This window comes from Micrasema longulum, unplaced genomic scaffold (genome assembly GCF_059751315.1).
Source record: "Micrasema longulum isolate JH-2025_06_02 unplaced genomic scaffold, ASM5975131v1 h1tg001911l, whole genome shotgun sequence".
In the NCBI taxonomy this organism is placed as follows: Eukaryota; Metazoa; Arthropoda; class Insecta; order Trichoptera; family Brachycentridae; genus Micrasema; species Micrasema longulum.
The window spans coordinates 130,896-158,620 of record NW_028279085.1 but is presented as its reverse complement, the minus strand read 5'-3'; the positions used below and the strand labels follow the sequence as shown (position 1 = coordinate 158,620).

The 27,725-nt window shown below is 30.3% G+C and overlaps 1 protein-coding gene across 1 annotated transcript in view; it reads left to right on the top strand.

The window, feature by feature from the left end:
- Positions 1 to 13,517: 13,517 nt before the first annotated feature.
- LOC148273568 (uncharacterized) overlaps positions 13,518 to 27,725 on the top strand; it is a gene marked incomplete at its 3' end in the record, with an annotated part of 109,032 nt that continues 94,824 nt past the window's right edge. Inside the window, exon 1 of the mRNA XM_088238519.1 lies at positions 13,518 to 13,860. Within this exon, the coding sequence (XP_088094645.1) occupies positions 13,812 to 13,860 (49 nt within the window). The remainder of the gene's footprint in view (positions 13,861 to 27,725) is intronic.

The following is a 27,725-nucleotide window of genomic DNA, read 5'->3' as shown; positions in this document are numbered from 1 at the left end:
TCGCAAACATTTTATTTATTTGAAGAAAAATTGTCTCACCATATTTCGATTTTTTGTAAATAATGTCTTATTTATTGCCTGTGATTCTTGATCTTTGTGATTTTTAAGTTTATTTTTACTACAGCTAACAATAAAATTATCGCATGGATATATGGATAAATTTGTATCTATAACTTTAAGATATAGCTTGTTTCGATAGCAGTTACGTGAACTATCGAATGTTAAAAACATCAATATTTCAGAAGAGCTGATTAAAAATGCTTTTAAAATTCTAAAGATATTAATTTGAAATTTGGAATATAATTCGTGCATAATCGTATGTATTTCGTTCAACAGTATCAACAAATTTTAATAATTACCATTACGTTATATTGTTTTCCATGTCGAAAACTTAAATTAGTTTTTTTTTTATCACATACTTTTTGACTTTAAATACTTATTTCTGAACGAATCCGTTCATTTTCAACAAAACGTTGTAATATTTGTGTGTGTGTAAAGCACACCAAACACTTAAAAGGGGACAACATGGGCTCTGACCTGATACATGGGATAGGCGGCGCCTCTTTTGCCTCTTAACAACACAGTCGTTTGTGTTAATACCGTAGTTTACGGAGCATGTTCGCGGCGGCCTCCGTGGTGTAGTGGTCAAGACGCTTGACTCACAGACGGAAGGTTCCGGGTTCGATTCCCGGTGAGAACACAAAAAAAAAAAAAATGTGATTTTTCTCAAGCCTGGGTGTTCTGTGATGTAATTCACCGCTGTAATTGGGCCTCCTGGCCTGTTGTGGTGCAAAAATAAAATAAATAAAAAAATAAAATAAAATAAAATAAAATAAAATAAAATAAAATAAAATAAAATAAAATAAAATAAAATAAAATAAAATAAAATAAATAAAAACATGCCACTTTTTAATGGAAAAAAAAAATGTTTTTAGACATATTAAAATTGTGAATAGAGTGATTCGGAGTTATTGTAATTGTCTTCAAGTTACTGTTAAATAACTAAATTTGTGGTATGCGATAGAATACGTAGCTACCAATAGTAGCGATAGTATACGTAGATGTTCTGACTACTTCAAACCTAATAAAAGAATTAAAGTAAATAATGTTGTAAACAATTTTTCTTAGACGAAAGCTCGCAATAGTTTTACATAAGAAAAAATACAAAACACAACCCTAGAACCGTAGAAATGTAAGATGCTCAACCTAATGTTAAATGTAAGATGCTAACCTAAGGTTCATGATATCGGACATATGGTTAACACTATAATATGTTCATGTTATTGTTATTTTCCAACAATTAAGTTTGAAAGTTATTTGTTATATTTTTTCTTTAACAACTTACTTCTAGAAACATTTTTTTAATTGTTTTTTTTTATATACACGTATAAAGATTACATATTGTGTTTTGGGCTAGAAATTTTTGACTGTTTGACAGGGTTACTTATCTTAGTTAGACAGTCAAAATAACTGTATTTTAATATATTATTTTTATATTAATATGATAAATAAAATAAAATAAAATATTTTTCTCTAAATTATAGTGTTTACTATTTGATACTTCTTAATTATTTTACCTAATAAGTCGTGGGACATCAATTAATAAAAATTGAATTGAAAAATAATTACGCACCTGCTTTATTGCATAGTTAATGTATTCACGGAAATATCAGAAATTGATTTCGTTTGCATAAACAACTTTCCGTGCCGGAAACTTTTCGAGAGTCATGTATTTTACTTCAGAATTACAAAACCCCCAATTCTGGTAGCTAAACGCGTGAAAAGTTTTCTTTATACAAATCGAATGATCTTAAAGTAGGAGGGAGTCTCAAATTGCTTCCAACTTTTCTTCTATTCTATTCTATTGAATCTAAAACACTATTTCTGGAACTCACGAACACGGTATGCGAATGCAAACATGTTCATCCTTTTCAGCTAAAGTTTGGATAAGAATTTCTCGGGGTTATGTTTGATCAAAGTCTTATTTTATACGTGATATGAAATTTTGTCTAAATATGAAGGTCATACTAAAAGTTTTAGGCCTAATTTATACTGTATTATTATAAAAGTTTCTTCCTCAAAGTATTATTCCTTAACATGTATATATATTTATATTATAGTTTAATTATTAATTCTATTCATATTAATATTAATATAATGTATTTAACGTCAATTGAAAATAAAATTATTAAAACAAATTCAAGTTATGATGATGTGCCTTAAATCATATGTGCTGTACTGTATATAGGCACTTATAAAAGTACACTGTATGGTCAGCTATATTCTTAATATTGCGCAACTGTGCCACCGATTTTTTTATTTTAAATAATACAAATTAAATCTACATATTAATAATATTACAAAATTTGTACGATTAGTTATTTTACTTTATGTGTTATAATTGTGTGACAATTATTTACGCTACCAATATTTAGAGAAAGCCTCTAATTGGACCTTGTGAAATGCATTTATAATATGTATCTTATATTTTTATAAATGTCGGTTGGTTTTCCAATAAAAATTAACATTTTTAAGAATCTTGTGATTCCAAATACCACAAAGTCCTATTTAATATTGTTCAAAATATCAACTTTACAAAAAAATTAAAAACGGCTTTTTAAAAATAATTTGATGTACATTGTACATAATACTCGAATGTTAACTTATCGATTACATATACATACATAGGTATGTCAAAAAATTCATATAAATGTATTAGATTTAACTCATTAGGGAGTTCATCAAGATTTCCTAATATTTCATCTAAGACGAAAAACCTCATTAATATGGGTGTTTACTCGTAATTATCATCAGTATTTTGATTGTTGAAAAAACAACCGGTCAAAAATAATGTTTTAAAGAAATTTATAGTAGGGTAGAAAAATTAAATGTACAATTTTCAGAATCGTAGATTTCAATAAAAAATATATGGTTTCAACCCTTTAACTTCACAAAAATCAACTGATGAGAGAAAGAAGAAAATATGGATGTTTAAACAAAACATGTGGATAGCAAAATGTTAAGTGTTACACAGTGTGTAAAGATTGCCACTTAAATCAGCCAATAATAATTCAGTCTTGTAAATGCCTTGACTTCTATATTTCCTTATGTAAAATGGTATTAAATCTATCTATGTTGTAATATTTTGTTATGTATTCTGGCTAAAATGACAATCTGGCTTTGAAATATACATGCATATTTTTTGTATAATGATTTTTATAAAATTCAAAGTGATATTTTAGTCATCAATCGAGATCTTTTCGTATGACCCTTGTATTTACTGAAATCCCCATATGATGCTTTTTATCTGTGTTTACAAACATCCCTTCATTTTGTAGGGATTAGATTGACCCAAATATAAAGCCAACGGGGACACCCAATACTTCGAATTTTTTTTTACCATTCACGAATTATTGCAACATCCATTTTTCACAAAAAACGTTTGAAAGTGCTTGAGGTCTTCCGTATAAATACATGCATACTTTTAATTATACATATGTCTACATCTATTATTATTACATGTATTTATAAGCAAAACAATCATCAATGTAATGCAAAAAGATACATTTACAGTATGTGCAATTTTTTAAAGACAAAGTTATTAGTGACGAGCGTGTTACGGCGCGGCGCGGACGCGGTAAACTCAAACATATGGTAACAAGTTTAGTGTTCATAGTGACCGCGCGGGCGTGGCAAGGCGCCGCGCTGCAAAACGCTCGCCACTATGGCCAAGAAGTCATAATTCAATTTTAACCATCTAAGAATTAAAAAAAATATTGATTACACCTCGTAAAAATTAGAATTTTAATAAAATTAAGAATCCCTTAATGCCATGTTTTTCTAAAAAATGTTTGATTACACAAATAAAGAATATTGTAAAAAAAAAACTTCATCAAAATTCAAGTATCAAATAATGTGAAAGGACTTTATGCAAGTACTAGTATACAACTTCCGAATATTGTGGAGTCGTGGAAAAAATCATACAAAGTGATCACTAAAATCAGCCAATGACAGGTCATAAGTCCTGTATATGCCTTGATTTTCACTTTTTCTAATGATTCCTTAATCTCGATTGAAATATGTATCAAAGTTATTTCCTTTGTATACTTTGAGATATTAGTCTTTTTAGGGGAGATATTCCACGAGGGTGAAAATGTTGCTTCTAGTCTACAAATATTAAACAATAATGAAAGGATAATTATTTTTCAAATTTAAATTTGTATTTGTTGTTAAAAATTTAATTAAATTCTTTCAACATTAAATTCTTATAAAAAAATCGATACACTATTTTTTGATAAATATCTACCTACAAATAGATTTATGGCTTTAAAATACGCGTTATTTCAAAAATCACGTCAAACCTCTTAAGTTCTTTGTAATAAAAATTTCTATCTAGACATAAAGTTTACCCCATACACGAAATTTCTTACCCTTAGGACAGAATAACTACCTCTAGTTACAGCCCCAGCGGACTTCCCAACAAGTGTCCTACGACCCTCGTACATACTTGAACGCAACAAACCACTCAAATTAATTTATGTTAAAATATGGGCTTTAGTAAATACGGTTTATAGTGAAAAATTTTCTGTTTTTTTATATTTTAAAGCCAATTAACAAACCTTGAGTCTCAAAAATCGTAAATTTTACTTTATTTAAAGCATCATCATCATCTCCCTGTCCCCACTGGAGCTCTGATGCATCGTATTTCGATCAGCTGTTACATGAAAGTAAGGTGATCATTATTATTCATCAGGTTTCAGTCCAGGAACAATAATAAATTGCAGTTTTAACAATCTACAAAATCATTATTTCAAATCCACCCTACAAAGATTTTTTTATTTATTCATTCATACAAAGATACATAAGACACGCAATAAATATCAAAATGATAACCTGATAACCTATCGGTTTTAATCTACTGTTAGCGAGGCTCAAAACACTAAATATGACACAACCGGTCATAAAATAGTTCGGATCGTATATACGAGCTAGACAACAATGCATCAAGACACCAGATCATTAATCGGACTGGGTTGATATTGCTGCTGGAGTGTTATCACCATTACTATTTTCCCTGTTTATTAATACGATAGCGAAATGTCTCATTTGTCCATCTCATCTCTGTGTAGGTGATTTACAACTGAACATAGTTATGCAGAAAGCAGCCAGCCATATAAAAATGAAACTGAGATAATAGCACCTTCGTGAAAATAATGAATAATAAAATCTACACAACAGTTAGAATATTTTTGACTTTGACAAATTATAAATAATGACCCCTTTTTTTATATACTACAAACAAGAATCTAAGTATGTTTTCCATAAATTTCAATAATTTTTAAAATATCGTAAGATTTTTCTAGTGCTGTGAGTGTTTTCTGGAAATCAATAAATGCCATTTTTGTGATCGACACTATTTTCAGCAGGCGATTATTACAGTTTTTTGTTTAAAAGCGGTCTGGCTTTTTTTAGCAGAACATAGAGTTGATCTTACTGCATCCGATAGATAACACCAATATCTTTTTTTTTTTTTTAATTGTGGACTGGCTGATTTCTGCATAACTACGTTCAACTAAATTTTCATTTCAGACCTGAAAGCACCAGCAAAGCAATAGAATCGATGTCTTATACACTAAATTTTGTGTCAACATGGACAAAAAAATATGGTTTACTTATAAACCCATCTAAAACACAAATTATGTTTGCGGGTAGTCAAAGATTGCTTAGTAAGTTAGACGTATCTTCACTTAATACTTTTAATTAAATAAAGAATTAGAATAATGTACAAAAAGTTAAATAAAAAAACACATTATAAAAATAAAAAACGTATCTTTAACTTCATAAGGTCAAGAGCTCTGTGTTGAGTTGGGATAAAACGTAATGGAAAGTGGAAGAATGCATGTTATTAAAGAATAAAAAAAATATATATTACATGAACATCAATAATAATTAACATCTGGACAACACGCTTAATAGTCTATAAATTTATGCAATGTCTCGCATCAGTCTCTTGCAACGGCCTCTTCCCTTAGACAAAATCCAAACTTGGTCACTTCCTACGGCTTTCATCCAGCAATTGAACCCAGGACCTTAAGAACGATAGGTGAATACGCCAACCACTACACAATGAGGCGGACTTATCTCCTCTCGAGTTTCTTATTCGGGATTTTTACCCGAGAACAGCCATCGATTTGAAAATACTTGTCCAGGGTTCTGGTTCTAATTTACACTCAGAACTAAATTCTTTATCCGCTTGGACAAATAAATATAAACAATACGTAAAACCACTTAATTGTGGTGTCCATAAGTAGCTTTCTGGACTCTGTGTCATTGGCAAATTCCTCTGCATACGACCATAATAGATTCGCGTCCCATAGTTACATGATCCACCGACGAAATGTCAGTCAACTGAGGCATCCGCAAATTACTATGGCTTGGCTAACCGTATTCCCGCTTTCACTTAGTTACAGTTTCCAATGGAAATTACTGCGTTCGTTATTTAAATAGCATGGTCCAAGCAGCAGAGCACAAATTGATTCTAGAACCATTTTCTTACTATAATTTTTATTCATGAATTACGAGACAACGTGCAATGAAAATTGGCCAAATGTTGGTTATAGAATCACAATAGTTTAATCATTCGAAAGTGGTTCGAAGACAGATAGTTTCTATCAGTGGCGGCTGAGAGGGTTAAAATGGAAGGTCATTACTTTTTTTACTAAATAGGTACATATGCATTTCACAATAATTTTCACACTATTTTTTTTTGTAAAAATAAATAAATATACTTACCTATGTCTATATTGATGTTTCCAATATAGTACGCCAATTAACAAAATTGTATGTCCAGATTTAACATTTTTTATTTATTTTAACACCCACTTAATCTATTTATTTATTCTCGATACTTATTTAATATCAAACGCAGTTTTTTAAAAGTTTTTGTGCAAAAGATATATTTTTATTACTTTGCTTGTAGCACAATGCACATGAAAACCATATCTTAATTCCACAAATAAAAGTTACTAGTACATTTAACTTTTAAAATACAAAGAAACTACTGAAAACGTACAGGATTTAAATTTTACGAATCAATATGAATTTATTTAATACAAAACAGGGCGCTAACAAACGCTAGGTAATTGAACATGTTTAAGAAACAATATATTATTAATTTGGAAAGCTCAATCAATCTTGGAATCAGAGATGGAAAAATATATTAATTCTTTTAATTAAAACTTCGTCCTCATTTAGTGTGAGTATGTATATATAAAATACATGAAAATTCAATAATCGTCGTATCTCTTCCAGTCCAGACCGATTCTAATATGATATTATTATTATCAATCTTATTCTAATATTTCTTATTTCATATTGTTATCTCTACCGGGACAATGCCCGCGTTCCATCTAATTTCGGGCAAAATGTTTCGATATTTATGTACGTGTGTTACGTTTCTTTTTCTCATGCGAAAATATAAGAAGAAGAATTAGCTTTGAGATAAAAAGATCTTCTGTAACTATCTCAAAGCGCGCGCATTCGACATAAAATTAATATGGCGGCTTTAACGACGCACGTGCGGTGATTTTTCTTAATAATATACTAGATAAAGTGTATGAAAATATGAAGGTTAAGAGTAATTATATATTTTAATGAATGTTTAAAAAAATATACATTGTAAAACCATTTTAAATTATATTATCTACTTCAGTACATATTTTTTAAATTAGTGGCAAATTTTGGGGATCATTGGCACAATAGACATAAAAAAAAGCCGACACTGGTTTTTATACTGATTTACCATTTAATATTTTTCATTTAACTTGTCTTTTTTGTTTATATCTTTTTAGATTCTAAACTTAACATTATAAATTTAAATATTTTTATAGACTACTCTTATTTACACAGTTTTAAGGTGCATTTTTGAGCATATATGTTTATTATTTATTTAAATAGTCATTTTACTTTTAACAGCTTCAAATAATTTAATTGTGTTTTAGTTGCAGTTTTCGAATACTACATTTCTTTTAAAAGCATTAAAACCAAAATATTCATGTTCGTTATTTTATATGCATACAATATTTCTGTAATCATTTATATTAATTTAATTAACATCAATATCTGAACATTTGACGACACACTATAAGTTGATTGTTTATTATTTAATATTTTAAGTCTAATTATTAAGAATAATATTGTATTAAACCAAAATTTATCATTTTTTTAACGTGGTTACTTGTTAGTTCAATATTTGAATATCTATGCTATGTAAATGTTTGTAATCTTATAAGTTTTCCAATTAAAATTCCACTTAATATAATGATGAAAATACAATCAATTTAATTAATGTTTTTTGGTTATCATTTCATCTTCAGTATAATATAAAATTCAGCAGATTCTAAAGATAGGGATTTAAAAACAAAAAAATAATGAAAATATCTTCAACGTTATTTTAATTAAGGTAATGTTGCTATTTATCTATACTTGCATGCAGTTCTTAGACATACTAGTAAATAATTCCTTTCATTTAATTTATAAAAATAAAAATTTAATTTAGCCCTGTTTCAGCAAAATAAATTTTAAAACATAAATATGCCGATCATCTTACATGCGTGCGTGCATCCACCATCACTGTTAATAACCGACTTAATCTCTTTTCTCACAAACACTGGTCACAGAACAGTGCCTCTGTCTTTCTTGTTATAAGTCATATTTTCGTGTTCTTACATTCATTCTTCGCGTAGCAAGAATAAATATTTTTTGAAATTAAAACCAGCATAGTCATACCACTTTTCAAATCCAGTGTGAAAATGACCATTTTAAGATTTTTTGAAAAACAACTTTGTTGTTTAAAAAAAGAAGAGATATCTATCAAGTTTTGTATTGTATGAAGACTAGTGTGACATCACAACCACAAAAGAGTTAAAATAACTAGTTAAATATATTTTAAAATGATTGGGTAAAAACACGTATTCTTGAATCGTGTTTCCTTACTCCCTGGCACAGGTAACCTTTAGCTCTTGTGCCTGTAATGTAGGCACCTATGGTTTCCTTTCGACCCTTGGATTACCTTAGGGTTCCAGAACCTTCCGCGAGTGCTCGAACGTACTCATCCGTTTTCGTTCACACAGGTTTATTAAAACTGAAAGCATTCTGTATTGTGTGTAACAATACCTACTTGAGTAGAAAAACCCTTTTTGATCCGAATTTTGAATATGTATTAATTTTTTTGGCTGGACCCAAATGGGATAAAAAGAGTAAACGGATAATCGGATTTTTATGTAGAATGTTTAAAACTAATATGAAAAATTCCAGGATCAGTAAAAACCAAAAAATATTTTTAAAAACATTCACATTTAATTTTGAGTTTTTAAAAATATTTTTTCTTCTAATGTCAAGCCTTCAAACCACTGGCGGCTCCAGACCGAAAACATTGGCAGTGCATTCTTTTACATGTTGACACTTTTATATTATTAAGTTTAATAATATTATAATAATATGATAGGTCTGACGTGATAAACAAGTAGTAGTATGACAGCCCGCGCATCGGAACTAGAAACGCTAAATGCGCCCATTATAATACGCACGTTATAGTTAACTAAATTTGTACTAATATCATGTCATTACGCATGTTCAAAGTGACATTTCAAACGAACTTTAAATCTGCGCATGCGTCGGCAGTGCCCGGAATATGTATATTATCTTCTCCCTCTAACGCACAATTTATCGGTTTGAAGCATTGTCTGTCTCGCTCAAATGACGATTAAAGGAGATATAATATAGTTCTTACAAATTAAAGGTAAAAGATTGTACAAAACAGAATATGCACAAAACAGAATATGCACTGGGACGATTTCGCATGCGTAGACAAGATGAGAAAATCGACCGCTAGAGTCGATTTCGCTAGATCTTTTGGCGATAGTATTGAATATTATGTTTACGTGTATAATATTGCAACGAATCCCTGTTTCTTTTTACCTACTTATAACATATTTTTTCTATCAATAAAATTACTAATTTATTTACACAAATTTTTACTTGGCAGTGCACTGCACTTATGCACATACTAAGGAACCGCCTCTGCTTCAAACATACTCACATTATATGAAAAACGTTTTACACGATATTATTTTAGTCGACTTTCCGAATTAAAAATAATTTAAACCATCAATCTATTGAACAATTTTCCGTCAAGCATTGTCTTCATACCATACCCTTCTCCTCACTCAATGATCCATAGGGCATTGGGACACTAAATACAGCATATTGTCAGTGACACTTCAACACCGCGTACCTCAGGAGGTAATCTTCAAAAATGGTCTTGTCCACTTTTGTTAAAATTTAGTAAACGTGACTTTTAGTTTCCGTAGCTTTTATATTGAAGAAGAACACTAATAGTGAGTTTCGTGGTATCATAGTATTATCGGCTATATCTCGATCACCTGTAACATAAAAATAAGGAACGCGTCAACCACTAAAGAACAAGGCGAATTTATTCAGGATTTTTACCTGAGAGCGCAGCCATCAAGCCGAAAATACTAATCCAGATTTTTTTTTAAACCACAACAGGTCAGGAAGCTCAATAACAGTGGTAAACAAAACACTTGTGTTTAAGTAAAACCTCATTTTTATTGTTATTTATTTGGTACATTTTTTATTACATATTATATAAAACTATATTTGATTTTTCTGTTCTCACCAGGAAACGTACCCGGAACCTTTTCGTGTGTAAGTCAAGCGTCTTAACCACTTTACCATGGAGGTTTTTATGTGTTTCCTATTTATTATTTGTAATAAATGAAATTTAAAACTTTTAACTTACCTGGTTTAACCATAAATAATCGTCAATGTAAAATTATCAAATACGTAAGAATCACTTTATGCATGAGGAACATTTATTTTAAGAGAGGATTATATTGTGGATTATTTATTGAACTTTGTAGGCAGTATTAAGGTTCCAATAAAAAGGGTTTTCAACTCACGAGGGATTAATTCCAACTATTTTATGTCCTACCCTTTCTTGTTTGAAATATAAATTGGAAAACAGCGCTTGTAGCATAATTAATAATTTCCTTTTCATTGGAGTTATTGGTTATAATTTACGATTGAAAATATTAACGAATTCAAAAGGCATAAATCTTGAGAAACTGAAATTATTTGTAAATTGACTAGCGTTGTCAGAATGATCAAAGAGATTTGATGAAATTATTGATATTATTAAAATTATTATAGTCTATAGCGACGTAGCATCGTTATGCTGTTTTATATTAATTGAATTTCCACTAAGAATTTTCTTAAAGGAAGCAATATTTTTTTCGGGGTAAAAAGTATTCCGTTATACTTATCAGCTCTACAGCTATTTTTATAGAAAAAATCACTACGATTGATGCCTCTGTTGCGACGTGAAGGAAAAAAACGAACTGACAAACACACTCTCGCATTTATAACACTAGTCTATGGATGGATAACAATAATTTTACATACATGTCTAATATAAATCTTTTCGTCAAAATAACATTATGTTCAAAACATTTGTTTGTATCATATTAATATATGGCCCTTACTGCTATTCTTAGGTCAATATTTACGTCCAGCTAAATACGATTAAAATGGTATATTATGCACTTGTACAATCATCGCTTTTCTATGGAATAATTGGATAGAGGGCACTTACAACAACCATATTAAACCATTAGAAACTGTTAAAAAAATTATATTAAAAATAATGCTTCACAAAAAGTGCACTTTTCCTTCTTTCCAATTGTTCCAAGAAGCTAATAGACCTACAACAAATATGTTGTATTTAATGTTTAATATATATATTTAAAAACCAAAATTTACTTACAAGTAATTCAAATAGATCAAGTCAAAGAAGGAATCGTGTGTTAGAAATACCACATTGTAAAACGAGGCTTGTACAGAGACATGCATAATTTATAGGCCCAAAAAATTATAATTCTTTTTTTACTGATAATATTTCATTGATTCCAAACTTTCTAAATTTTCCTTCTTTTAAAAAACACGCGCTATTCTGGATTCAAACTAAGATATGAACTCTTTTTTCTATGCTATATTTTGTTGCTCTTATTATTAAATAAGGTATATTTTTGTAATTTTTTTAATATTTTTTATTTCCCTTTTTAATTACCATAAAAAAAGTACCAAAGTGTCTTTTCTACAGAAAATTTTATTTTCTCTTTCATATGTTACACAACAATATTCTCACTGTCCATTATTTATTATAGGAGAGAAAATTCTTTAACATTTTCTTGTATACCTATAAACAGGCCATGCCTTTGTGGATTTTTGTTGTTTACTATTTTTACTATTAATATGTATTTCATTGCTAACTAATTATGCTTTATTTTTTTAATATTCTGTTTTTTCCCTCTTATGTTTATTGTAAAAAAACAAAAATAAATAAATAAAGAAATAAAATATAAAAATAAAATGTGGTTGAAAATTTTACCTAATATTCATTTTTTTAAGTATTTTGAATGTTCAAAAGTGTTTGTTTTAGATTGCGAAATTTATTTTAAAAAATAAGCGAAAGTATTTTAAAGGTATCTTTCTTGACAATATACACCTATTCTTTCTTCCATGAGTGTAAGTTTTCACATACTAAGGCAATTTTTGTTTCTTAATTTCAGATAGCAGTGACCTCCAGAAAGAACAGTCTTCAGGCTAATTAAATGATAACAGTCAAACCATTACCAATCCTTGCAAATTAAATTTTATTTGACAAAAAAACTATGGAAGGAAACACTCAAATTTATTAAAAGAGCTCAATCGAAAATTTGTTAGTTTTCCTGTAGATAAATATAAAAATTATACATTTAAATATTCTTAAAACAAACTACTGTAAGTCAAAACATATAATTACTCAAGTGTTTTAAAAATACTGTGCGTGGTAATTTAATGTTGAGCACGTTCTTTGAAAATTTATAATATTTTATTTATTTAAATTTTTAGTCAAAAAATTTCAAAATAATTCAAATAATTCGGTTTTTACCAATAAACAACTAACGATTTACTTGAAATTTTGAGTGATACTTGTGTTAAGTGCAAAAATATGTGTTGTTAAAATAAAGATATATTGTGAATATTAAGCAAAATTATTTCAGATCGAAAATTCAGTAACAGTCATTTAGAATTTTTTTCGTTTGCATAGCGCAAGCAATGCATAAATGTTGTAACTAACAAATGTGGGATAAAAATGACAGTATAATGAGTTGTGCATGACGTTAAAATATACAAAATTTGTCAGAGATTCAAAACATCATATTTGTGTTGGTCGTACAATATAATTTAAAAACACAGTAAAAAATAATTGATTGATTAATGCATTCTTATTTGATTAGTTGAAATAAATTATTGAAATAATAAAAAAAAGTACGCAGATACCATTCGTATATACAAAAGGTACATGCTAGTTTAACGTGTATGGCTTTAAAATGACAAATTAAATGGAAATTGGTGAAACTTGCGAAGTGTATACTCAATAATTCAAAGAAAAATTTATATAGTGTTGTGTTTTGATAACTACATCTGGTTTTTAAGTTTCAACGTGGTTATGGTGTGTACAAATGGTGGTGTCAAGATGACAAATTGGTCGCGAAGTGGTTGCAAGCGTTAAGATTCGTCCCTCGACCTGGCCGCGGCGCGGGGTGGGCGGGGGCGCGGGTGGCGGCGCAGGGTGGTCGTCCCCCTCGGCGTCGCCGTCGCCCCCGCCGGCGCCGCCGCCCGCGCCCCGCCGCTGGCCCGCCCCGCAGGAGGCATGCCCCCGATGCAGCGGAAGGTTCGCCCCCGCTATGAGCCAGACCACCAGCCTGAACAATAGCTACTCCCAGTCATACAAAGGTATCTTTCACACATGTTCACTTTTACATATTTTTCCAGGAGGATAACGAATGATTTTTTTACTTACGATCTACTAAATAAATGAAATGATTTATGAATGTTTTGTATTATATTTAAAAAAAAAATGAACCTGCCGATGAATTGCATAATTGCAATTCAACAGGACTTAATTTGAAGGTTATTTTTAAGAACTCAGTATCCCATCAGGTGAAAAATTCTGTTCTGTTAGTAAAATAGAACCAGAACCCTGGACGAGTATTTTTGACTTGACCGCTGCTCTCAGTTAAAAACCCTGAAGATAACAATCGAGTGAAGATAAGTCCGCCTCGTCGTGAAGTAATTGGCGCATTCGCCTACCATTCTCGAGATTCACGGTTCAATACCTGTCAGAATAAATGTGAAATATTGATTTTATTGGTCGTTTAAACTGCATTTTTTTATTATTCCTTGACTAGCACCAAAAACGTAGGACTGATAACCTTACCTTTATGTAATATATGCTCAAAATACGCTGCATTTGGTTTATGAATGAAGTGCCCTATGTAATGGGTGCGGAAAGGAGAAAGATATTTATGATATTTTAACAGTGAGATAACTTTATTGTCAAAGGAGTACGAAAGCATTGGTTAGCATTTTCACTCAACAGACCGTGTTACATTCACTATTCTGCCAATGTTCGAACACCTTTATTTCTTTAATTCTTCTATTTTTCTTTAAAAAACAAAGGGAGTAATATAATAAAACACAGTTTCGTAAAATAGCGTAAAACAATTTTTAACTTATTACAACAGAGATGGATACCATTTTTTAAATAGAGTAAAGAAGGATACACTTAAGAAACGATGTACCACCTCTGTTGCAATTAACTTCTTTTTATATTCCAAGCCATGTCACCAGCAGTGAAAATTTGCTGTTTATCAAATCATCCAAGAGCATTCTTTATTTTTATGCTACAATGTCAACTTGGAATTTTGTACGATAGGTCTTCCCTCTTTTCGTAAATCTCTTTGCCACTAACACAGTATAGGATAAAAAAGGATTGGCATGGCTTTGCTCGAAATCTTAAAATGTTTTTTTTTTAAATATTATCATCATTATCATTTCCCTTTTCTGTGGCTAATGGTACATAGGGCACGGCATTGGTATACCAATTGCAGTGTATCTTCTTCATTTTTGTTACATGACGGTAAGATGATCAGTCTTACACTTCAGGTACCAGTCCAGGGACTATGAAATATGTTAGTGTAAAAAGACCTTTTTCACTACACCACAAGGCCGATATTTTTTTTTTCATAAATGTATTTTTTTTTATACTGATTTTCATTATTTTATCGTTCTTGTTTTTTACTTTTTTATTCATGTACAAAAAAAAACAATTTTTCAAGTCTTACTGAACTGCATGACAGCATGTCGTCAGAAGTGCTTATAACTAAGATCTTTTATACTGTTTTGTTTAAAAAAGACTCGCAATTTGTGATATTAAATAATCGCGTTTAAGTTATTGGTAATCTCTCTAAGATTAGAAAGACGTCAAAGATATACGTATGAATTTTTAACTCGATCTGTCATGTAATGTATTTAAAGCAACGCTGTAAACAAGTCGATGTTTGGTATGGTCTGCGAATTTTGCTTTTTCTGTTTTCTCCAACAAAAATCAACTCCAATCTGTCGCTGAAGAATGATTTCTATGGACTATACCGCCGCTTTGCTCATCATTATGGGTGACGAGACGTAAATATATGAATATAAAGTAGAAACAAGTTGACAATCTTCGGAGTGGCGCTTGCCAAACGAGCCAAAACCCAAATAAAAACACCCCAAAGCCGCTCAAAAATCAAGGATATTGACTGTTTTCTTTGATGATCATGGTGCTGTGCACTAGGAATTCCTTTTAACAGGCCAAACGGTATTTAAGCATTTGAAGGAGAATTTTTGTCAAAAAAAGCCAGATATATGAAAAGATAACTCTTAGTTTTTGTATCACGATCAAGCGCCGTTTCATACATCTCCCTTTGTACGCAATTATTTGGCCAAAAACAACGTAAAAGGCACCGTGCGACTTGTTCCTGTTCCCGAAACTTTAAGTAACACTTTAGAAAAATAAGACTCAATTGAGGTAATAAAAGAAAATTCGTAGAGGGAGTTGAAAGCCATTCCGAAATCGGCCTACGAGAAGAATTATTAAATTGTTAAAAACGTAGGCATTTGTATATTTTCTGTTATGAAAATAAATATTGATGAATTGAGCTATAGTTGTTTTTTTTACAAATTCGTGCTCAATTTTGAACTTTTAATAATATTTTTTTCTCCAATTTCTATAGAATTTCATGGTATACCATGTCAAAGATATTATTACTAAGGAAAAAAAATTGTGCCATGAAATTAAAAACAAAAATATTCCAAATATATATTTTATTAAAATGTTCTATATATTTTTTTATATATTTGGATTATTTTTGTTTTTAACTTTCTGGATCATATTTTTTAGCATATTTATTAGAATCTAAAATCTAAATTCTTGTCTCATCTTAGCATACATCTATTTTGTGAACCTGATAAATTTTATATTTTCATTTTTATAGTTTATGGGATCATATTATATATTTTGGGTAAAGTGTGCTCCAATGTTCTTTCCCTGTGTTAATAATATATTTTTTTAGTAATTAATACATTTACATAAAACGAAACTTTTTTTTAAAATTTCAATCTACCTGTATATATTTAGTTAATGTTATAACTTTATCTTTCCAAAAAAGAGACTAACTCTTGTGCTTGAAGAATGGCATACACCGCTATTATTATCAAGTCATTTGAAATTATATGATTTCGAATATACAGGTACAGAAGAAAAAAAAAATAAACGAAATAATAAGAAAAACAGAAAATAATAATATTGTTCTTACGTATTTTCCCGTATTGGCTTTGCAACATGTTTTTGTGTTTCGTTTGTTCAATTACATGAACATATATTCTTTCATGTAAGTGTTGTAATTGGCTTTCGCCGTATACATAAAAAATAAATCAATTTTTGTCTTGGGTTTGGCTTAGAACATATTGTTTTGTACTATCAAATATACGTGACACGTCGAATGAGGTTATTTGAAAAATGTGTTCAGTAAAAACGTTCGAATGAAAATTCCAACAGATGTGGAAAATAAATATCGAATAGAAAAATACATAAAAATATCTACGTTTTATATAAATAAACTTATTCTAGTCACACTCTGTATTTATTTTGCTTTCCTCTTGCGAACACATTCCATCTAATCTCTTACTCGGCAGATTTATCAAAACAAACGAGAAGATGGCTTTTTGGTTTTCCAACCTACGTAATATATCATTTCAATGAAAATCTCATTTATCGTACCAAGTACCTTTCTTTTATTTCAGGTGAATAAAATATTTACAATAAGTCTCTAGATGTATATTTTACGTTCAAAAATTACCTTATGCTAAAAAAATTGTGTTCATTTTTTTTCATGTTGTTCGTTTTTAAATATAATTACGTAATTTGATATCAAATACTTAATAAGAAGAATAAATAATGATTTATTGTCGATGAAGTACATAAATTAAAATATCATCCAATCTGAAAGCACCAAAATTTATTCAAAAAATAATGAAGGTGAAATAATTCTTTTCAGCTCTTTTACTTCACGAAAGACCTTAGAAATGAGAAAATGTGGATGTTAAACCATAAACGAAGAACTGTAAATGCCTAGAATTCCATATTTTCTACTCAAAGGTGTTTTTCTTTTATTGCAATGAATTTCAATCCATAAGGCGTGAAATTTAACCATGTTTACAAACATAGAGACATGCTTAAAGTATTGCTCAAATGAAAATTATGCTAAATTTTATCTGCGCTAAGTGTAGTATTGATTCGTTCTTTTGCTTGTGTTTTTAATCAATTCTATTATAGTAAAACTATCAAATTCATTTTTATTCTTAAAACCAAGTTTGCTAACTGAAATTTTGTTATTTTAAATGGTACGGCTGCATTTTAATTTTTGCGTCATTTAAAAGATGCAAAAATATACCATATGAGAATTTATCATTTTAAATTATTATTTTTTTTTGATCTGACAAAAAACTGATGTCAGTTTAGTATATTGTTGAAAATAAATATTTTGAATATGTTTAAATTTTTGAAGACAAGGATTGGATTCAACCCCCCAGGAAGCTCTTATTTTTAACACATTACAACACAGATGAAGAAAATTTGAAAGAAAGGAATATAGAAGTCAAGACATCTACAGTTCTACAGAGCGTATGACCTATTATTGGCTGGTTTAAGTGACCACTTACACACGGTGTAACATTTACCATTCTGCCATTATTTGAACATATAATGTTCTTCATTTCTGTTGTAACATGTTAATCATAACAGCTCCAAGGGCTTAAATTCAGTATGAGTATAAAAATTTGAACAAACCAAAAACATTGTTGATAAATTCACCTGGTCCAAGATATACAAAAAAAGAAAAAAAAATTAAGGCGTTGCCCAGTATGTTGGTGAAATAATTAAATCAGGTGAATCTCACCCGCATCAATGAAGGTTTTAGCTATTTGACTTCACAAATATCAACATATGGAAGAATTTATGGAATACAGATGTTCAAATATATGCAAAATGGTGAATGTTATACTGTGTGTAAAGTGGCCACATGAACCAGCCAATGACAGGTCATAAGCCCTGTAGATGCCTAGACTTCTAAACTCACATCTCTAAAACGTTTTTTATATCTGTTTTAATATCATTGTGATTGTAGAACAATGACGGTTGTGCGAAAAGTGGGACGTTGACTTTCTTTTATATGTGATATTTAAAACGTTATATAACGTCTTTTTTTCCAAGTTTGAAAATATATATAGTTCACTAGCGGACCCGACAGACGTTGTCCTGCCCGAACGTTGGTTTGCCTGCTATTACCTTGGAAAAATACTTTTCATTGATTAACAGGTACCTAGTTACTCAATATTATGTATCTTTTTTGGGTGATACCGTGTATGTTGGATTTGATCCGACGTTTCAGCTACCATTGCAGGAGCCATCTTCAGGGAAAACTAAAAACTGTTTTCCCTGAAGATGGCTCCTGCAATGGTAGCCGAAACGTTGGATCAAATCCAACATACACGGTATCACCCAAAAAAGATACATAATATGTATTACAGTGACCGTGAAAACCTTCGCACCTATTTACCTAGTTACTCGTTTGTGATTAAATTCTAAAACTGAAAATTGATAATATTCAAATATTGAATTTAAGTAGGTACCTAGGTAAATGTTTATGGTTGAATTCCAAAATAAAAATAAATACTTTTTCAAATATGGCATTTTTTTTTGCAAATCTCAAACTCCGGTCTTCTCAAAAACAGAGGGGTGTACGTATTTATGAAGGAATACGATTTTTAAAAATGTACTGAATTTACTTTTATTTTAGTATTACCAAAAATCCAGTTAAAAGAAATAAATGGGTAGAAATTATAAAGAATTTAAGGAAAGAATCAGATTGAGATCCACAAAAAACAAACGTTGTTTGTAAATATTCAAAAACAAACTTTTTTATGCAAAAAAACAACATCCATCCATTTTTTGTACATGCATTCTCCTCGATTACAACCCTTGTAGATTGATGAATAAAACATTCATGCTCCTTACTACTTTTTTACATATTAGATTGAAGATTTTTATATTTACGAACACGCGCAGCGCAAAGATCTACATTTCTCTGAAAACCGCACGTAAATCGATTAAGCCGTTTAGGAGGAGTTCAGTGACATCACACGTACAGGGGAATTATATATATAAAGATATATACATATCTTACTCAAGTGTGAATTATATACTTTTGCTCTTGTCAAGTTGTGACATCAAGCGTCAAAAAAATTCAAACCGCTCTGAGGTACAGTTAAAGAAAATTACATGCGTCGTTGTTCTACGATCCCGACGACATGTTTATATTATCTTACGTAACTTTTTAAATTCATCTTTATTAAAGAAATAACTTCGTTCAACTGTTAACAGTTTAAACGTCGCTTGTTCGTCACTGTGAACATAATGAAGAGATATCCTTGGTCGCTATTTTTCTGGTTCATGGCAATCCAATGTCCTGAAAATTGTTCACCCAACCGTATTCTAACACTTAATCCATAATCAACGAAGATCCTAAAAGGGCTTTTCCTTTCAGCGCGGCTTTTATTCTGTCGTTTTAAACCTATATATCAAAAATCGGAATATTGAATGAAACGAAATGCAAACATTATGATTTATGAGAGTTTTCTTAATAGAGTAGTTTGATTTACTGGCTTTCTGCCTTAAGAAAAAGCTTTTTGAAATAGTGTTATTTTGATCATTCGTAAATATGCAAAAATTGATTTACGTGAAATCTGTATCATCAAGAGAAATGGCTTTCAAACTTTAGTAGGATACCGATAACTATCGTCTTGTCTCTCATCTTCAAGCGAAATTGTTTAAAAAAAAAAACACGTTTACTTTGCCCTACATTTTTATCGTGATTTTTTTTTGGGGCTCACCCGGAAACGAAAATCCACTGTTATTTAACCAACTATTGCCTTAAAGACAGTGAAAACGTGACTCCTATACGTAAATAATGAAATAATCAAAACATTCCAAATATTGATTTCCTTTAACGGATGTCAAATCGCTGACAGTAAGGGAAATAAACAATGACCTCAATGTCCCACTTGGAAGTAAAAATAACACTGTGAACATATACACTAAAAGCTGTACAGTAGAACAATGTTAAATGCTACCACAAAAAATCAAATTAATCAATGAAAAAACTTTTCAATAAAAAATTTTTTTTTTTAAATGGTTAATGTTACACAGTATTTAAAGTGGCTACATCAATTACCCAACGATAGGTCATAAGCCCTGCAGATGCTAAAACCTCCATATCTCTATCTCGGTTGTGAACCTCTGTTGATGAACCAGGTTGTGGTCCCATGGTAGTATTGTGGACTCACGGGCCAAAGGTCCGAGGTTCAAACCTCACTGTACCACAATTCGATTTCGATTTTTTCAGCAAAAGCAATTTACGAATTTTAAGAAATAGTCTGAATTTTTTTTATATTTAAGTAAAAATAAGATCTCAAGTATTTATTTATCTTTTTATATAAAAAAAATGTATTTTAAAGAAATTAATATTTATCTCAAACAAAAAGGAAACTGGGAAAGCATTGAAAGAATATCCATCGTGAAAAAACACATATAAAATATAAAAAATAAAAAACAGGTTTCGAAAAAAAAAATTCAATGGGGTTTTCAAATATTCTTCACACGTTTCCGGACTTATTGTCAAATAGCGATTTCTTGCAACCAAGCAATTAAATAAAAATGTAGTACAACGGAGATGAATAACATTTTAGAGAAGGAAATATAGATGTCTTAGCATTTATAGGGCTTATGACGTGTCATTTACTAGTTTAAGTGGCTATTTTACACATTGTGTTATATTCACCATTCTGCTTTAATAGAAACATCTTTATTTTTTCACTTCTTCCATCTGTTGATGGTTGTGAAGTTGAGCTCTTTAACATCAATCTCCCTAGGGGGTTAAATCCAGTCCTTGTTTAAAAAAAAATACAATCTCAAAACATTATTAAATAAATTAAAAGTGAAATATATTTCATTTGGGTTAAATACAGTTTGTCGTGGAAAAAAAAAAATATTTAAAAGTGAATTAAGTTTCATTGTGGTTTTAATAAAACATTTGTTTTTTTTTCTAACTATAGTTTATTAGAAAATTGAACAAGTGCATAATTATGCTAAACAGGTCTCAACTTACTCGTACACAGACAATTGAAAAGAGAATCTTGTGGCACAGGTTTTTACAAAAAAATTGCCAGGAAAGGACATAAATAATAATGATAATATATAAATTTATTTGAATAAAATATATAAATTTTAATATTTTTGGAAAAATAAAATTCACTTAAAGTATTTCTATGATAGGATAGAAATCAATTTTTGTTTTTTTATACATAAATGAATATTACACTTATCACAAAAAAACGTGCTCGAGAAAACGAATAAAATAAAAAAGTATATACAAAAATACAACAAGCAATATGTGTACATAAATAAATTAATATCAATACAATGGAAAGGAATGGAGAAAGAAAAAATGAGTAGAGATTAAAGAGTACTTAAGACAGAAAAAATAAAAAAATTGGAAGAGGCCAATATCCAGCAGTGAAGAGAAACAAACTGATTTTAATACAAAGAGAAATTATCATCTGACTGCTTGAGTATAATTTCTTTTTAAAATTGAGTTATTTATGGGTAAATTTCTGTCATTTTACCCTTCAAATATTCATTAAGTGCTGATAAATCAAAATGAGGCAAGTTTGACTTGAAACGCCTGTCTATTATGGCCTGCGAAATAGTATAGGTGATATTGAAAACGTGCTTGATGAGTTTCCAAGTTTGCGGTCCGGATCCTTTCTTTATAATTCGGATACTGTGTAAAATGATAGAACCAATATCATCTTGTATTACGCAAGAAGCTTTAAAATTTGCCAATGTGTTTGCTCGGGTTTCAAAGGCCTTTCAAAAATGAAAAATCTTGAAAAAAATGTGATCAAAGGTTTCATTATAAAACTCCAATGATCCATGTAAGCTATTGAATTGGGGGGTTTTAATAAAGTACAATATCTCAAGAAACACAAAGAGTAAAAAACTCAAAAATATTTTTGCTTAGCTAAATAAGAATATTTTTAATCAACAACAACGACAACCCTCCCTACGGAGTTACATAGATCTGATCTTTTTTTAAACAGAGGAGGAAAATATTTTTAAATAAGGGACATGCAAGTCTAGGTTTTTACAGGGCTTATGATCTTTCGTAGGCTTGCTAAAGTGGCCACTTTACACACCGTGTAACATTCACTATTCTGCCCATGTTTACACCGCAACATTTCCTCAATTCTTCCATATGTTGAGTTTTGTGAAGTAAAAGAGCTGAATCCTTTATCATGTGGGTAAGATTCAACCGACTAAACCATTTTCCTAGCTAGGTATATTCCCCTAAAAAAAAAACAATGTATGTACTCTTTGAACTAATTAGTTTATTCGAAAACCTTTTGAGTATGTGCAAACGTTTGTATATAGGATGGATTTCCTCCTCGGGTATTATATAGATCTAAATTGGTTACAACGGAGATGGAAAACATTTTAGCTAAGGGAATATGGAAGTCTTTCTAACTTTTAATTTTTCTTTTTACATTTTGTTATATTATTTTAATAACATAACTATATACTGTAATTTGTGATCTATTATTGTATATATAATGAATTGGGTCTTTTTTCTGTAATGTTTTAAATATCTGAATAAATATCTGAATAAATAAATGAAATGAAAAGTCTAGGCATTTACAGGAAATATGACATGTCATTGGCTTTAGTTGATGTTAATGTCAGGCAGCCTCCGTGGTGTAGTGGTCAAGACGCTTGACTCAGGCACGGAAGGTTCAGGTTCGATTCCCGGTGAGAACACAAAAGTTAAAATGTGATTTTTCTCAATCCTGGGTGTTCTGTGGTGTAATTCACCACTGTAATTGGGCCTCCTGGTCTGTTGTGGTGTAAAAATAAAAAATAAAATAAAATAAAAATAAAACAAAGGCTGAATGGGAAATGTCACACAGTGAGTAAATAAGCTACTTTATATTTTATTTATTATTTAAATTTTTATTCCAGTAAAATGGCTATAAAGTGCAGAGCCAATTCTACCATATGAACATATAAACATGAACATAAATATAAATATAAACAAAAATATAACAATAAACATAAATATAACAATAAACATAAATATAACAATAAACATAAATATAACAATAAACAAAAATATAAACATAAAATAAAATTTTATATTGCAGCACTTATGGTGGTTTTAACATATCGCGCCATCGCTTGAACAACGGTGATTGGATCCACTCTGCAGTGGCTTGGAGAATTTCGTTATTAGACTTTTTTAGGCGTTCCCATAGGCTCCAGGCTCTTTGGCGAAGCAGGGCAGCGAAGGTGTTTATTCGTCCAGCTGTAAACATTTCAGAGGCACTGCAGTACCTAGGCAATCCGAATAATTGTCGGTATGAGTTGTTATACGTGATCCTTAATTTATTCCACGCTCCTTGCGTATAGTTGTTCCAAAGTTCCGCTGTATACATAGACGTCAAATACGAAGTAAATATGATTTTCTTCACTTCGTTACTGCATTGAAAGAAGCGTCTCGGTGGCATAGAGGCCCTGACATTAATGGCTCTTCTCTGTCTCTCTATGTCCTGATCGTCTTTACAATTATCAGTCAGTATGTGCCCTAGATATTTGACTTTTATATATACCCAACGACGGGTCATTAGCCCTGTGAATGCCTTAACTTCCATATTTTATTCTTAAAAAAAGAAAAATACGTAATCGTTTTCAAGCCATTCATAATAAAATTATCTTCTAAATCTATGTTTAAGAGAATAAAGGGTTAATGAATAATATTTTGAGTTTGTCCATACAAGATAAAAGTTTACTACTGTTCCTCTATAATTCCCATACGAATTGCAAATAGTATTTCCCTTAGTTTAATTTCATATCCCTATACACAAATTTATTGAGAAGAGTATTTGTTAAATAACCTCAAGCAAAGTTTTATCAACCCCAAGTCCGGAGAAAGCAGCAAATATTACCCGAAGGTAATGTTTTCCCTTTATTAAATCAGCACAACACACGACATAGTTGAACTAAAATGACTTTCTGTGTCCTGTTGTGCCGGGTAAAGTTTACCTTAACTTCTGAGTATCACACCGGCCATACAAAGCCGAATGGAACTTTTCTATCAGAAAATATGACTATAATATATGTAATACTACAGAAACAGCAACGGTCTAAGCATATATTATTTTACACTAGGTACGTAACTACGTATATTAGTAAATACTAACTAGTAAATCTTAGTTTCTGGTGAATTTAACCATTTTTTTATTTTTTTTATTATTTATATACAATTTTAAAAAACCCGTTAGGGTTACATTAGAAATTTAATATTGTCTAGTCATTTTATGTCTCGTCTAGTCTAGTTAGTTCAGTCATCATGTGCTTTTTCAGATTGATTTTAAATTTGTCTCCAGTAAAAGTTTTCAAGTAGTAAGGTAGGTCGTTGTAGTGTTTAAGTCCATTATGTAGTATTTTTGACTGTCCTGTGTTTGTCTTTGCTTTTTCAATATGATAGTGTTGTTGTTGTCTGGTGTTATATTTGTGTATGTCAGCATTTTTGGCTAATATTATGTCGTCGTCTTTTATGTTTCCCAGTGTTATTTTGTGAACAATTTTTAAGGTCTCAATTTTAGTCAAGCAGTTTATGTCAAACTGGTGTGTTTTTTTGTACAGTTCAGTCGTAGAGGTCAGGTTGTATGTTAGTTTAAGAAAATTTTTTTGTTGTCTTTGTATTCTTGTTATGTCTGTCTTGTTACCAGTTCCCCAGAAGGCGATCATGTAACTCAATTTACTTTTGACATAGGCTTCGTACATCATATTTTTTTCCTTTCCCGGTATAAAATCTTTAATTGTGTAGAAGAAGCTATGTAGTGATGCCATTACTTTAGTGAGTCCGTCTATGTGTTTTGTCCATTTTAATTGTCTGTCCATTGTGAGTCCTAATAATTTATTTAAGTCCTATTTAAAAATGAATGGTTAACTGATATTTATACACTGCAACAATAAACCATCGTTCCATTTCCCTATATGTTATTTTTAATTTTAACTAAATTTACATACCATGTTCTACTGCAGCACTTGAATGTAATTTCTTAAATATGTAAAAGCCCGTAGGGCGTGTAAACTAATAAATAATAAATAAATAAAGGTGAGCACAGAGAATATAATAGTACACCACTCTACCTTTGCATACATACTCCACTGTCTCCACATTTCTACATCTTCTTCTGCACGCAAGCTCATTATTCAGAACTTTAAAATGATTTATTCATGCTGTCTTTTTTTCCTTCATCGTTCTTTGCATCCATCGAAATTTGGATACTATTTGTTTATTCAGTTTTCACTCACCATTTGCTCTACATGTCTCAACCGATGCAGCACTTTTAATTTTGTCGATAATACTCGTCTCAATTATGCGTTCTGCACAGATCACGACATTAGTTCACCTGTGATAAATAGTGCAACCACACATTCGCATAAGATATCGCATTGGGAATACATTCGAACTGCTTATTATTTTTATTTAATTATTAAAGAGTATATTTTCAATGAAATACACATGTTATTACAATATTTAAACATTATTGAAAAGAAAAAAATTGAGTTATTTACAACTCGTAGAAAATGCCCACCAAAATCGAAATATTTCAGTAAATCGAACGAAAAAATACATAAATTATATGCAGAGTTAAAGAGAATACAAATACGTAAATACTTTGTATACTACGGTGATGGTAAATGTGAAAACGTATTTTAGTATTTGGATATTGGTGTAGTGAGTGTCCTGAGGAAGAGACGGGTATGTCTCGAAACCAGTAGACATGAAAAGCTGAGTGGTTAAATACTAATATTTTCTAATCGTAAAAATGTCAACGCCATATTTACATAATACTCGTATCATATATCGTGGGTATACTGGCAAAAAACTTTAATTCTCAAATCTCTGTTTTGAGAATTCAAGCATTAAGATTTTAAGTGCTCATAACATGTTTTTAATTTTTCCGTATCTTAATTTTATATAAAGTAAATATGAAGTTATTTAAAGCTTTAAGCCTGAAAAAAATGTCAGGTATACGACTTAACCTTAAATGTATTTTTAAAACTACATTTATATTAAATTTAATATGACTTAGTGTATTTTACCAGTTTGTAGAGCATTAAAAACTGCATTATTAAGTCAAATCCGCATATTTTCGAGTTAACGTTTTTTGCCAGTATACCCACGATATAACCTGATTGTTTCTATATTGCTACTCTTGAGATATTTCAACGATTTTTGAGAACATGAAGGACAAATTATATTGTACGATGAATTTGTTAGAAAGGAAAATAAAGGTCGTGAATGGTAAGTAATAATAGGATCGGTGAGGGTAAAATGTCCAAGATGACTTTCTTACAAGATAAGTTGACCAAATAAAGGAGCTAAAAGGGTTCACTATATGCTTAAATCGCCATAGCTAGACTAGACTGGGAATAATAAAAACATCTGCTTGTGCCACAAATTCTTTAATACAGGATACTCAGCACTGTAATAAACCTTTGTTTTTTTATGCACCAGCATGCCAAAAAGCTCAATTACCTTAGTGAATACGCAGCTAGGAATACCTTAGAAAAATTACGTTTGAATTATTGTGATATTACTAAGAATCGAAACTGAACTCCCCCGTACGTAAGGCTTATGGGTATCTTAGCTATTACGCGGACGCGGACGATAACTGTATTATATTAAATCATTTTCAGTAATACGGTTATTTTATGTACGATATAGTCCAAATAAATAAAATCGAAAACACTGGTACATATCTATTAAAACAATTAGTAACGAGAAAACGTTTGAAAGGGCTATAAAAAAATGGATAGTAGAGCTAGGTAGAAGTAAACTGGATTGTCTCATTCGCCCAAACCAATATTGAATCAACTGCTCCACACGCGTATAGCTTATGTTAGGCTTTTGTTATTTTCATTGTGCGTTTTGTAATATAGATAAAATAAATGTTTATATACACCTAGTTTTTTAAACAGTCTAAATATTTTGTAATTTACCTCTGTTCATTAAGTGAGTCATCTTTGTTTATTCTCAATTGAAAAAAGATTAAAAAAAATTGTATTGTTAAGTGTCCTCGGCACAGGTAAC